Source organism: Sorex fumeus, unplaced genomic scaffold (genome assembly GCF_029834395.1).
Source record: "Sorex fumeus unplaced genomic scaffold, SorFum_2.1 ptg000017l, whole genome shotgun sequence".
Lineage (NCBI taxonomy): Eukaryota > Metazoa > Chordata > Mammalia > Eulipotyphla > Soricidae > Sorex > Sorex fumeus.
In genome coordinates this window covers 1,048,362-1,061,931 of record NW_026606074.1, presented here as the reverse complement: position 1 = coordinate 1,061,931, position 13,570 = coordinate 1,048,362, and the positions used below count along the sequence as shown (strand labels likewise).

The following is a 13,570-nucleotide window of genomic DNA, read 5'->3' as shown; positions in this document are numbered from 1 at the left end:
CTCGACCACACACACCTCTGGATTTAGGTCCCACTGATGGTCTGACCATCACTGCTCAGGCCAACGGGTCTCACTGATTTCAAGTGAGAACACTTGCTGGGAAAGCGACATGGTCAGCGGCCTCTTACGGGAAAGTCCCGCCAGGACAGCGGAGAGATGACGTCATGGAGAAGTGCCACTGTTCTGGGTTTACCAGTCACGCTGACTCAGCACTTGTGACATGCAGAGTTCCTGGCCCCCTCAGTGGGACCACAGGCTCCTCCCCTCACAGAGGCCATGGGAGTGGGGAGGGGGGATCAAAGTCATCCACCGAGGGCTGAGCTCTTGCGCAGACCCCACCCACGGTGAGCAGCCAGAGCCAGAAGCAGGTCCACAGGCTGGCTCCTGCTCCCAGGCCTGGGGATGAGATAAGGCTGGGAGTGACAGTGCAAGGCCAGGCAGTCACTAGCCCCAGAGCTGGGGACAGGCTGGCAGCTCCTAGATAACAGGATCTGCTGGGGCAGCCCCGCAAGTCCCTGAGGCAGGCGGGGGAAGCAGCGAGGGAGAAGAGCAGGCCTGGGTTCTGATTTACAGAGAAGGGGGGTGGGGGAAGGCGGATGCATTGGTGATTTTACCAGAACTTCGCTCTTCAAGAGGAATGGAAAGGGTCCCACTGTGATAGCAGAAATCCCATAAAGATATGGAGCCCCTGTCCTGTTATTCTGTCTGCCACCGAAAAGTGAGCTCAACAGATACCTGTCTTCTGATTTATTCTTAAGGTTTTTTTTTTTAAAGAAAAAGGTGAATTATTCTAAAAGACATGAAGCCCCTAGGAATAATATTTGGCTTCAGTCCAAGGAGAGACAGTCAAACTCAACTTTCAGGTTCATTCACGAGAAGACCTTGCTTGGTTAGGCTTTAAGCATATGGGGAGGGGGGGATAATGGCTCTGGGCCACAGCTGGCAGCACCCAACAGGCCTTACAAGGCAAGGTCAGCCAGTGTGAGGCAAGGGTCTTAACCCTGATCCGGGCTCTCAGGCCCCTCAGTGAGGCTGTAAGGAAACCGTCTTCACAACCTGTCCTAGCAGCTATAACAGACACAATGTGTTTTCACAGGTTTCATCGGGGTGTGACATCTGACAAGACCCACACTGTGTTCAGCAGCCCTGACTCAGTTTACCACAAAACAGACAGACAGACAGACTGCTGGGTGCAGCCAGAGCCTTAGTCCCCTGGGCCCCTTGGTGCTCTTCCTGCTGGGGCCCTGGGCAGCTGGGGTCAGGAAGCCCACATGGGGTTCTCAAGGCACAGGCGTGAGGCAGTGCTGTGTGCCAGGATACAGATCTCTGGGGCTGTGCATGCCCGTCTGACCTCAGCGATGGACCCATGACACAGGGCTTTCAAGACACCATCCCTCTCCACGCACACACTTGGGCAAGATGTTTGTTTCATAGCGTTCATCTGTTAGGGGGGCCCAGAGATGGGCACTCTGAAGCCTGCATGTGCAGTTCCACCACCACTGGCCAGTGCCCCAGTGGTTTCTGTGACCCACAACAAACGACTCCCTACCAACCCCCACCAGGCAGAAGCAGGACCTGGTTCTGAGTTAACTGCACATCCCTCCCCTGCCCCAGGCCACCATCACTTCCACTAACTCACCCTAAACATAGGTTTAGCCCCTGGAGCTAACCCCTGGAGAGGCCTGTAAGGTCTGCCCTGGAGCACTCTCTCCTATAAACCCACTTCAGCCCAATTCTCCTTTGGACTGTTTCTTCCTTTCCATGACCCTTCCCAGGCCTTTCAGAAATCACTCTCTCAACTCCACCGACAGAAGCCAGTGAAGCAACCAACACGACAGGGCAGAGCCTACAGATGGAGTCAGGGCTTGTTATTTCCAAGAGCCAATTTTGAGATTAGCAGATGATTTGTTTTGTTCCCAGCCTCCTGGCACACAATTAGGGAGCCACGTTCCTTCTGAGCCCGTGTAGGGCACACAACGGAGACAAGGAGTTTCAGGACAATTAGCCCAGCACATGGCTCAGCTGACGAGTCTGCAGAGACCAGACTGCTTCCCTCAGAGTGCGGGGCTGGGAAAGGGACAGCACACAGGTCACTGCCAGGCCAGGCCCCACAACCACCGCTGCTGGATTACAGTTGGCCATCGAACGCGGGAGGTGGGAGAAAGCACATGCCACTCACTTATTTTGTGATTACACACACAGCTGCCCATAAGAGGTAGTCTCAATCAGGGCTGGAGCAATAGCACAGCAGGTAGAGCATTTGCTTTGCACGTGGCCGACCTGGGTTCGATTCCCAGCATCCCATACAGTCTCCTGAGCACCGCCAGGAGTAATTCCTGAGTGCAAAGCCAGGAGGAACCCCTGTGCATTGCTGGGTGTGACCCAAAGAGAGAGAGAGAAAAAAAGAGGAAGTTTCAAGCCCAGGCACCAATGTGGCTTTGAGCAGAGTAAAGGCAGCAGCTGGGACCACCATCTTCCACCTTGATGTCCAACGGACAGACCCAGTGAGGGACACTGACCTCCCCAGCCCAGTGGTCTGGCCCTGCCCAGCACACCACCATCAGTACCACAGGAACCCTGAGCTCACTCTTCCTCACTCACTAGCCCCTTCAGCTCAGACCCCCACACCCCTATGGCCGCCTACCCTGGGCGTCATTCAGACCCTGTATCTTGCCTGCTTCCTGAGAAGAGCAGCCTGAGCCCCACAGCCCCTGGGGACCTGAGTCATCGTCCTGCCTGCCACCACACCCTTATCTGCTGCCTCTGGCCCCAAACGAAGGCAGCTCCCAGCTGGGCGACACAGAGCCAGCCCTGCAGACACCACCCCTGGTCCTGGGGTACCACCCGGCCTGCAGACACCCACCCTCGTCCTGGGGTCTCCCCTGGCCTGCAGGCTGCTCCAAGCTGATGGTCACACCCAGTGGCACCTGGCGCGTGCACCTCAGTTTTCAGTGGGTTTGCAGGCTCTCACTGGTGGGATGTTGGGGGGTCACAGGCCACACATCTGCCCCCCACCACTCCACATCCCACACCACCAGGGCCTTGCGCTCAGGGGACCCTCTATCTCGTGAGCACTTGTCCGCTCTCGGGAGACCTTCGACCTCACCAGCATCGGCATGCCTCCCCTCTGCCGTCCCCTCCGCAGGCCGGCAACACCGACCTGCACGGCCAGGCCAGGGCCGCCAGCTCCTCCCGCAGCCCAGCCGGTACCGACCCCGCCCGCAGCCCTATCTCCTCGCCACAGGGCACGGCCTGTTCTTGATCTGGCGCCAGACTGGCTGGGCTAGAAAAGCCAAGTCGGGAAAGGCCCTGAGACAGCCCCGGCCGGCCGCCGGGGGCGGGGGGGTGCGGCCCGGAGGGGTGCGCTGGGAGCCCCGGGCGCGCGGCATGGCCTCGGGGGCGCCCGGGGAGCGGCTGCGGGAGGAGGCGCGGTGCCCCGTGTGCCTGGACTTCCTGCAGGAGCCGGTGAGCGTGGACTGCGGCCACAGCTTCTGCCTGCGCTGCATCTCCGAGTTCTGCGAGCGCGCCGAGCCCGGGCCCAGCGGCCGCTTCTCCTGCCCGCAGTGCCGCGCGCCCTTCGCGCGCGCCGGGTTCCGGCCCAACCGGCAGCTGGCGGGGCTGGTGGAGCGCGTGCGGCAGCTGGCGCTGGGCGCGGGCCCGGCGGGCGCGGGGCGCTGCGCCCGCCACGGCGAGGAGCTCGGCCGCTTCTGCCACGACGACCAGGCGCCCCTGTGCTGGGTGTGCGACGCGGAGCCCGAGCACCGGGGCCACCGCACCGCGCCGCTGCAGGAGGCGGCCCGCGTCCACCAGGTGCGCGGGGCCCGCGCGGGAGGGAGAGGAAGGAGCGGGGGTGGGCAGCCCGAGTGCACGGCGAGCTCCTCCCGGTGGCCCGCACTGACGACCACTGGCCACCGGCCGGCCTTGCCCTGGATGTGGGACGCTCCCCTCTCCGGAACGCGCCCCGCGTCCCGGGTAGGGACCCCTCTTCCGAAGCCACCTGCCTTGGAGCCCGTGAAGCGAGGCTGGCGGTGGCTCCTCCTGGCAGAGCTGGTCGGGGGCTTCCCGGGGCACCCCTTGCGCCCCCGCACTTCTCAGCACACAGACACGCGCGAGGCTTGCTTCGCCGGGGGTTCCTCGCTGGACCTATCGAGGACTCAGGTCCCTTGAGATTTTTCCCTTCATCTGCCTGGCGCTGCCCCGCACAGAGCAGAGGGTGCCCCAGCTCCCAGCCGGCTCCATGTGCCAGGGGCCATGGTCCCACGTCGTGTTCCCAGAGCAGGGCACCCGCCAAGCTCCCTTTCTCACCACACGCTGCCTCCCTGCTGGATTCCTGTCCCTCGCCCCCACACGCAGCAGCAGCAGCGGCAGACACTTCGCGAGACCATTCCCATCCGTCCTTGCCTCTATAGACGCCCCCTGTGCCCTTCATGCAGAGCAAACCACACCCAGTGTGTAGGTGCTGGGACGGTATGTAAAAGCAACTCACACACTTTGCCGCGTTCTCTGGGAATGAAACGCATGTCCCTGCCCTTCAAAGGGCATCAAGGGTTGGGACTAAAGTGAAAGTGCAGCGGGTAGGGTGTTTGGCAGCGGGTAGCACCTGCCAAACCAGGTTTCATCCCCAGCCTCCCATATGGTCCCTCCAGCACTGCCAAGAGTAATTCCTGAGTACAGAGCCAGAAGTTACCCCTGAGCGTTGACAGGTGTGGCCCAAAAACTGAAAAACAAAACAAAGGGTCTCAGGGGCTGAAACCTGTCCCCCTTTTCTACTGTTTTACTCCTAAGAGTTAGAACGTTCTCTACTTCTTTCTCATTTCACAAAGAATAGCCTGAATGACTTCTTATGGCAAGCAGTGGAGAGCTTCCTGGATTCACAAGCAAAGATAATGTATCATCTTAGCAAACAGAAATGTACAGAGTTAAAAAGGAAAATGTACAGATGTGGGGCTGGGGATGGCACAGTAGGCGGTGCACTTGCCTCGAACGTAGCCAACCCTTGTCCAATACCTGGCACCACATATGGTTCTGTACCTCCCCCCTCCACTCCCGTAGCGAGTAAGCCCTGAGCACTGCCAGGTGTAGACCCAAATTAAAAAGAAGAAGAAGCGTACACATATACAGAGCTGCACCCCTTTACCCCGAGCCCCGGCAGACCTTCCATCCCTCAGATACTGTCAAGGATCCCCCCCTTGGATTTCCTGTGTTTCTACAAGCACATTTGTTTCCAGAGTTGCTGTCAGGTGTCAGACACTTGACACCATGTGACTGTGTCACTGCAGGCATCAACTTCACTGCGATTCTGCAATGCCTCTTAGGTTCCGCCTGTTAAACACATGGTTGGTCTGTCATTCTCTTCGCACACTCTGGGCATGGCTTCACTGTTTGAGCTCCTGCTCAGTGAGGACACTGCGGGGTGATGCTCTGCTCTTAGCTGGCATCAGCCTGCAGATCAGAGTTGAGTTCCTTAGGAGCTGGATGTTGGGGCTGGAGCAATAGCATAGCAGGTAGGGTGTTTGCCTTGCACACGGCCGACCTGGGTTCGATTCCCAGCATCCCATATGGTCCCCCGAGCACCGCCAGGAGTGATTCCTGAGTGTATGAACCAGAAGTAACTCCTCTGCATTGCCGGGTGTGACCCAAAAGAGCAAAAATGAAAAAAAAGAAGCTGGATATTTCTAGGACCAATTCTGCTGACCCCCACGCTTAGACACCGCCAGTGTGGCAAGTACTGAAGAAGGTATGTCTGCCCCCGAACAGGCGAAGCTGCAGATGGCCTTGGAAGTGGTGAGGAAAGATATGCAGGAGGCCTTGGCTCAGGAGACCAACGTGGGCAAGAAAACCATCATCTGGAAGGTCAGTGAACACATGACCTCAGGGCATCCCAGGGTGTATGGGCAGCCATAGCTGGGCACTGGCACTGGGCACCAGCAGAGGCATGGGGTATGGTGACACTGGACACCAGCAGTGGCCATGGGGCATGGTGGCCCTGGCACCAGAGTGGGCATGGGCACGGTGACTTTGGGCATGACCCCACGGGCTGCCATCTCTATGCCCAGGAGAAGGTGGAGACGCAGAGGCAGCGCTTCCGGCTGGAGTTTGAGAAGTACCGTGGCTTCCTGGCGCAGGAGGAGCAGCTGCAGCTGCGGAGGCTGGAGGAGGAGGAGCGCACCACACTAAGCCGCCTGCGGGACAGCAAGGGGCGCCTGGGGCAGCGGGGTCGGGCGCTGCGGGAGCTGGCCGAGGAGCTGGAGGAGCGCAGCCAGCGCCCTGCCCTCGGCTTGCTGGAGGTGAGGCCTTGCACAGCACCGCGGGGCAGGCCTACTGCAGACAGTCTGTCTCTGTGTCCCGGCAGGGTCAGCTCTGGAACTGGCCTGTGGCCCAGGCCTGCCCCACAGTGAGGACGGGACTCACGGGGACCCAGGCAGCCTGGCCACAGTCTCATTTGGGAGCTGGGAGATGACAAGCACCAGGACACAGCTGCTGTTAGTCCTTCCTTGGAGATGCGTGGGAGCCTGAGTGTGTCCAAAGCGCTGCAAGGGAGGGTGTGGCTGTGGGGACCCTGACAGGGCCCTGCCTGCAGGTGGACAAGGCTCACACCGAGACTCCTCTCCTGGATGCTCAGTCAGGTCTTTGCTTCCTGAGAAACAAGTGACCACACTGAGCACCTCTCAGCACAAAGACACTGAGGCCACTGACCAGACCCGAGCTAGTAAAGAGTCCCCAGGAACCGAGTCACACTCTTACCCCACACCTCCAGTGACTGGCCTTGGGGAGGCCGAGGCCACTGGTGCAGAAAGCAGGGCCGCCTTCTGCTGCAGGGCCCTGCCCAGAATGACAGCAGGGCTGTCTGCCACTGAGTGCTGCTGTTGCCACTGCCATGCTTCCCAGGCTGACCCCACCCGGGGCTCCAGCCTTTCTTACTCACACCATACAGGTGGCCTTCCGTGCTTCTTTGGTTAAGCTCTACAAGAATGCGGGGCCCATCCCCACCCCAGTTCTCTCTGCCCGCACTGCATGGCACTTCCTGCGCTGGCCTGATTCAGGGTGAACCATTCACGTACAGTCATGGCTCTGCTCTCGGGGTTCAGCAAAAACCTGACCGGCCATTGGATACAGGCGAGGAACGCCAGCCCAATTCTGTCTTCACTAAGTAGGCAGCCGATGTCTCCTCGGCCTTAACTGAGTCCTTTTCAGCAGTTTCAAGGGTCACAGGGGCCAGGCTGGGGCCCAGTGCAGAGGGGCCCACACAGTCTTTCTCTCCTTTACAGGGCGTGCAGGAGGTGCTGACCCGGTAGGTGGACCTGTGCTGGGGGCTGGGAGGGCAGCTGGTTGCGAGGCCCCCTGTCCCAAATTGCCCTGAGACTCAGTCTGCACTGTTCCCAGAAGCCACAGTGTCCCGCGGCCAGAGCCGGAGACCATCACCATGGAGCTGAGGACCATGTGTCGCATCCCTGGCATGCGGGAGATGCTGAAGAAGTTTCAAGGTGGGCGGGGCCACAGGGCAGGGCTGGGCTGCAAGGTGCAGCGGGGGCTGTCAGGGTGCCCACAGCTGACTGCTTAAACCTGCCTGCCGTGATGTGGAGCACCTGGACCCGGTTTTTCCTGGGGGGAGGCAGCTCCCATGCCCACCATCTCCCCTAGGTTCACCACAGGCACCCACTGCCCCTTCCTGCAGCTCACCTCAGGAAGAGGGGGTTGGAGGAGTCTGCTGCTGCCTGGAACCAGAGTCCCCAAACGTGGGGCAGATCTAAGTGAGCCACATTCCCTGTCCAGTTCTGGTGGGCTTGATTCTGACATGGGCCACTGAGTCCCACACACGCACTGGACACAGCAGTGTGCTGGAAGGCGGCTCCACGCCGGGCTGCTCTGGAAGCTTCCAGGTGTGAGTCCACATCAATGAGACCCCGGCCGTGAGTAGATGCCACATAGGCCCCAAGAGAGGTCCAGCTCCACACTGAAGCGAGAAGGCCCTGTGGGCCATGGATGGATATGAGAGGAATCAAAATGCCCCAAGGACAGTGTTTCAGGGAGGTGGCAATGAGCCAACGCCATAGAGGGCAGTGAGACACACTAAAGCGATAAAATGCTCAGAGTGGGGGCGGGGGCGTGGGTAAAACACCGACCTTCTGTGGAGCTGCTGGGAGTGGAAGGAGCCCAGCTTCTCTCTGGGTCGAATCTTGCTGAGCTCCTGGCAGTCTCTTTGTGCCCTCAGGGATCCAACTGTTTCTCTCCACAGTCGATGTCAAGTTGGACCCCATCACGGCGCACCCCAGCCTGCTGCTGACGGCTGACCTGCGCAGAGTGCAGGACGGGGAGCTGTGGAGAGACGTCCCCAGCAACCCCGAGCGCTTTGACACCTGGCCCTGCGTCCTGGGCCTGCAGAGCTTCTCGTCAGGGAGGCACTACTGGGAGGTGGCGGTGGGCGAGCGGGCAGAGTGGGGACTGGGAGTCTGTCAGGACTCAGTGCTGAGGAAGGGGGAGACCACACCCTCTCCCGAGAACGGGGTCTGGGCCATGTGGCTGCTGAAAGGGAACGAGTACATGGTCCTGGCCTCCCCCTCCGTGCCCCTGCTGCACCTGGAGCGGCCGCGCCGCATCGGGATCTTCCTGGACTACGAAGCCGGCGAGGTCTCCTTCTACAACGTCACCACCGGCGCTTACATCTACACGTTCAACCAGCTCTTCTCGGGCCTTCTCCGGCCCTACTTCTTCATCTGTGACACGACGCCTCTCATCTTGCCCCCTCTGTCAGAGGCTGAGACACAAACTCGGGCACCGGCCTCCAGGGCTGCTCTTGACCCAGCCCGTCACGTGCAGGAAGAATCTTCCTGAAGTTCTGTTCCCATGTGGGAAGCCGGGCGGTGGTTCCTGCAGGGCAGCAGACAGGGATCCTCCCCTGGAGAGGCAGAGCAGCACAGCACGGACGTCAGAAACGGCTCTCTGCACTTGCGCAATGCAGTGCCACACAGTGCCCACGAACTTCTCTGCAACAGAATGGCCCTGACTGACACACAGTTACCACCATCCCCTGTCCCTTCGAACACCCCTTCACTCAGGTCTGCCGTGTGTTAAGGCGGTGGAATGGTTCAGAGCGGTCCAGAATCTTCCTATCATACCTATCTGATACCTAAGAGCCTATCTGCTCTCTCCTCTGCCCTTTCTCTTTCCTCCTCTCCTTTCTTCCTCCCAACCTTTCCTCCCCTCCCTTCCCTCCTCCCCTCTCCTCCCCTTCTCCTCTTCTCTCTCTGCCTCTGTGTACCTATGCTCTTGTTCATGCTCATTAGTTGTTTATAATTATATTTTCTTCTGTAGTAATATATTCTGAAACATTTTCTATGTCTGATACCTATGGCTATAACTGATAACTTGCCAAATCCTCCTAATTCTGGGATTGAAATTTGAAAACTGAAATTCAATGATCTGAATTTGACACTACTGATTTACAGAGCATACCTGTGTCACTTTCAATATTTTTCTTTTGAGTTTTTGATACATATACTACCATCAAATACCTCAGAATCCTGGCCACTGGTATTTGGAGACAATTCTTTATTAGTTGTAACACTTCAACATCCCCCGACACACACACACACGCTCACACACACTCACACACGCTCACACACACTCACACTCTCGTTCCTTTGTGTATCAACCTTAAGATGCCGGGGAATAGTTAAGATCATGTCCAATAGGATTGATTGAGTAAACTCCATGGCTTTAGAGGTAGTACCATAGGGTTAGGGTTAGTACAGTGGGTTTAGTGTTTGCTTTGCTCATGGCTGACCCAGGTGCAATCAAATGGCCCTCTGAGCACTGCTGGGTGTGGCCCCCAAATACAAATAAATAAATCCACTTTTCCACAGAAAAAATTATAAAGATGCTGATAATGGTGAGAAAATGACAACATTTGGGCTTTCTAAAAGTATATTCTGTACTTGATACATTCCCAATGAAATCTTAAAAGTCAGAAAGTTATTCTCCTGCCATCTCTTTTGTAGGATGTTTATACGGAATGTTTAGATGCTAAACAATGATTAAATAATGGCAAATCTAGGTTGTGTTTTCCTGATCTGTATTTGTCCACATAGCCCTACCTTGGATTTTAATGTCTTGTTTCTAGGGACATTCAGGCCCAGGCCTCCCACACTGCACACTTGGAGACATCTCTGGGCCCCTGTTCTCTTGTTCTTAATTTGTCCTTCAACGTCCTCACTGATCCCAAAGTTGTTTTTTGCAATGCTCTTTAGTCTCCACATGGGTGTGGTTTTCCTGACTTTGCTTTTTGTTCGCAAATGTACAACTTAATCCAAAAATATGCACAATGTATAATTTTCAGCATAGAAATTAATTTTTAAAACATTTTTAAAAATTTAGTTGAGTGACCATGAGATACTCAGTTACAAAGTTGATCATGATTGGATTTCAGTCATACAATGTTCCAACACCTGTCCCTTCACCGGTGCACATTTCCCACCACCGAAGTCCCACCCCCACCCCCCACCCTATGGCAGACAACTTTCTTATCGCTCTCACTTTTAGGCACTGTGGTTTGCAATGCTATTACAGAAATGGTATCAGGCATGGCACTTTACCTCCCTTCAGCACCAGTTTTTGTCCAGAGTGATGATAATTCCCGACTACCACTGTCCTAGTGGTCCCTTCTCTGTCCACACTGCACTCCCCCTCCCCCTTGATGACAAGCTTCCTACCATGAACCAGTCCTCCTGACCCTTGTTTCTGTCTTTGGATATTATTCTTATGCCAAGCATATATATTTATATCCCATCACTTCACTTAATCACTTAATCCCCGTTATTTATCGATTTACTCAAGCGGGTGCCAGTAACGTCTCCATTTATCCCGGTTGCGTGCTAGTGTAGCCCAATGGCATCTGTTCGTTCTAGGAACATGCAGAGCCTCAAACCGATCATTCAGGGTCTTGACGAAGAAGTCTGACCATCTTGTAGGTGGGCGTCCACGCGATCTTTTGATGTCCCGTGGAATCCAATCAGTAATGGCTCTAGTCCAGCGGTTGTCTGCAAACCTCATTACATGTCCAGCCCATCTGATTTTTGATGCCTTGGAAAATGAGACAGCGTCCCTGATTCTTGAGCATTGACGAAGATCAGAACTCCGGATTCTATCTCTCATTTGAATGAATCATGATATTCTAAGCATAGCTCTTTCGATTCCTCTTTGAGAGACCCGAATAGTGTTCTCATCCTGTTTTCGTAGGGTCCAGGTCTCTGAGGCATATGTTAATGCAGGAAGAACAGTGGAATCAAAGAGATGTGCTCCTAGCTGGAGGTTCTTTGTCCTCTTAGTTATTTCTTCAACACTCTTGAAGGCATTCCAAGCCGCTCTCTTCCTCCTGCGCAACTCAGGTGCCAGGTCATTCATCATGTTGATTTCTCGACCTAGGTATATATAACTGTTGCATTTGGAGATGGTGGTTCTGTTGAGAGCGAATGGAGCGTCAGGAACAAGGCTGTTTCTCATAAACATTGTCTTCGTAAGATTCAGCTGTAATCCGACCTTTCCACATTCACGGTCGAAGTCAGTCAGCATTTGTGCCACTTGGCTGATGTTTGGTGTTATTAGAACGATGTCATCAGCAAAGCGGAGGTGCTGTAGTTGCCGACCATCTATCTTCACTCCCATGCTTTCCCATTCCAGTCATCACATGATGTTCTCGAGGGTGGCACTGAAGAGTTTTGGTGAAATGGTATCACCCTGCCGAACCCCTCTCTTGACATGGATGATTACTTCTTTGTAGAATGGTGAGATCCTGGTAGTGAATCCGCAATACAGCTCACGGAGGATCTTGAGGTATTGGGCTTGAACACCCTGATTGGCTAGGGCTTCAATAACCGCTTCTGTCTCAACAGAATCAAAGGCCTTCTTTAAATCAATGAACATTAGACAGAGCGGCATCTTGAACTCCTGAGAAACCTCAATGATCTTAGTAATCATGTGGATATGGTCGATGGTACTGAGTCCTTTTCAGAATCCGGCTTGTTCACATGGTTGTCCTTCATCTAGTGTTCTGCTAATCCTACTCAGGATGACTCGAGTGAACAGTTTGTAGATGACAGACAATAGGCAGATTGGGCAATAGTTGCCAATGTCGTGGATGTCTCCCTTCTTGTATAGTAGTACAGTCCTGCTGGTTTTCCATTGGGATGGAACCTTGCATTCAGACAGGTAGCGTGTGAAGAGCCGAGCCAGTGTATTGATGAGTACTGATGGTGATGATAAGTTCTTCAGGTGTTCAGGTCTGATCTTGTCTGGGCCAGGTGCTCTTTGTTTCTTTACCGACAAGATGGCATGTTGGATTTTGGAAGGGAGAACATTGGGAACGACATATCCATCATGTGGAATGTGGTATGTGGGCAAGTGGACATGGCTATTAAAAAGATCTGAGTAGAAGTCATGAATAATCTTCTCCATTGCCCTTCTGGAAGATGTGATAGATCCATCATGATGTCGGAGGGCAGTCATCTTGGTCTTGTAGTTGGTGAAGGACAGGCGGGCATTACAAATGCTTTTCCCGGCTTCTGCCGCATCTACCAGCACTGCTGCTCTCCTGTTTTTGAGGTCATCCTTGATGGCTTCTCTGCATTGTTTTGCCAGCTCAGACGTTTGCTTGTGGTTGCCTGAGGCATGTGCCAAGCCATGTTGGTGAATAAGCTCAAGAGTGTTCGAAGAAAGGCGGTTTTTTTGTGGTTATCTCTCTCTTGGCATTCCTCGCACAATCATGGAGGTGCTGAATCATTCAATCGTATTCCTCATCAATGTTGTCAATGATGGCATCTTCCCATGTTGCCGCAACAGAGCCAAAGAGCTCCCAGTTGGTGGTCGTTCTGGGAATTCTCTTCTTAAACTCTGCATTCTTTTCTCCTCGTTCTGTGAGGTAGAATTTTGCACGAAGGAGACAGTGGTCTGATCCCGTTTGGAATTTTGGGACAACAGCAACATCGGTTAGGCAAAACCGCCGATTGAATATGATGTGGTCTATTTCATTGTGGAACCGTCCACCGGGAGACTCCCATGTCCAACGTTTAGATTCAGCCTTTTGGAACTGTGAGTTACCATGGAAGGTCTTGGTTGACATGATGAACTCAGACAGTCTCTCACCCTGTTCGTTCCATAAATTTATATCCCATAAATGCATGCAATCATTCTATATCCCTCTCCCTCTGATTCATTTCACTTGGCATGTCCATTCGTGTACTTTTTGGTTGAAGCGCATGATAATCTATTAATGATAGGATTTAATGCATACTTTTAATGACCGAGAATTTATTGGGACTTGTTAGATGTGCCAAGATATATCCATGAAATGGTTCCGCATGCGTCAGAGATGAACATGGATCCAAATGTTTTAGGGCAGATGCACTGTACACAGACAGTCGATTCTGACCCTCTGCTAGCTTTATGGACTGGGACAGTCAGCAATTGCCCACAGTTAAGGAAATTCTTGGTGACTATAGCACAAGTTCTCTACTCCTTTCTCCCCCTCTTCACCTTGCAGATTACTCACAATTCTTTTTTTTTTTCACAATTCTTT

At 54.6% G+C, this 13,570-nt stretch overlaps 1 protein-coding gene across 1 annotated transcript; it reads left to right on the top strand.

The window, feature by feature from the left end:
* The first annotated feature begins 3,387 nt into the window (after positions 1-3,387).
* On the top strand, positions 3,388-10,039 carry TRIM58 (tripartite motif containing 58). The gene is made up of 6 exons (XM_056112263.1): positions 3,388-3,810; positions 5,758-5,853; positions 6,057-6,287; positions 7,269-7,291; positions 7,384-7,484; positions 8,237-10,039. The coding sequence occupies exons 1-6, from the start codon at positions 3,388-3,390 to the stop codon at positions 8,830-8,832; spliced, it is 1,470 nt and encodes a 489-aa protein (XP_055968238.1). The 3' UTR covers positions 8,833-10,039.
* The last annotated feature ends 3,531 nt before the right edge of the window (positions 10,040-13,570 follow it).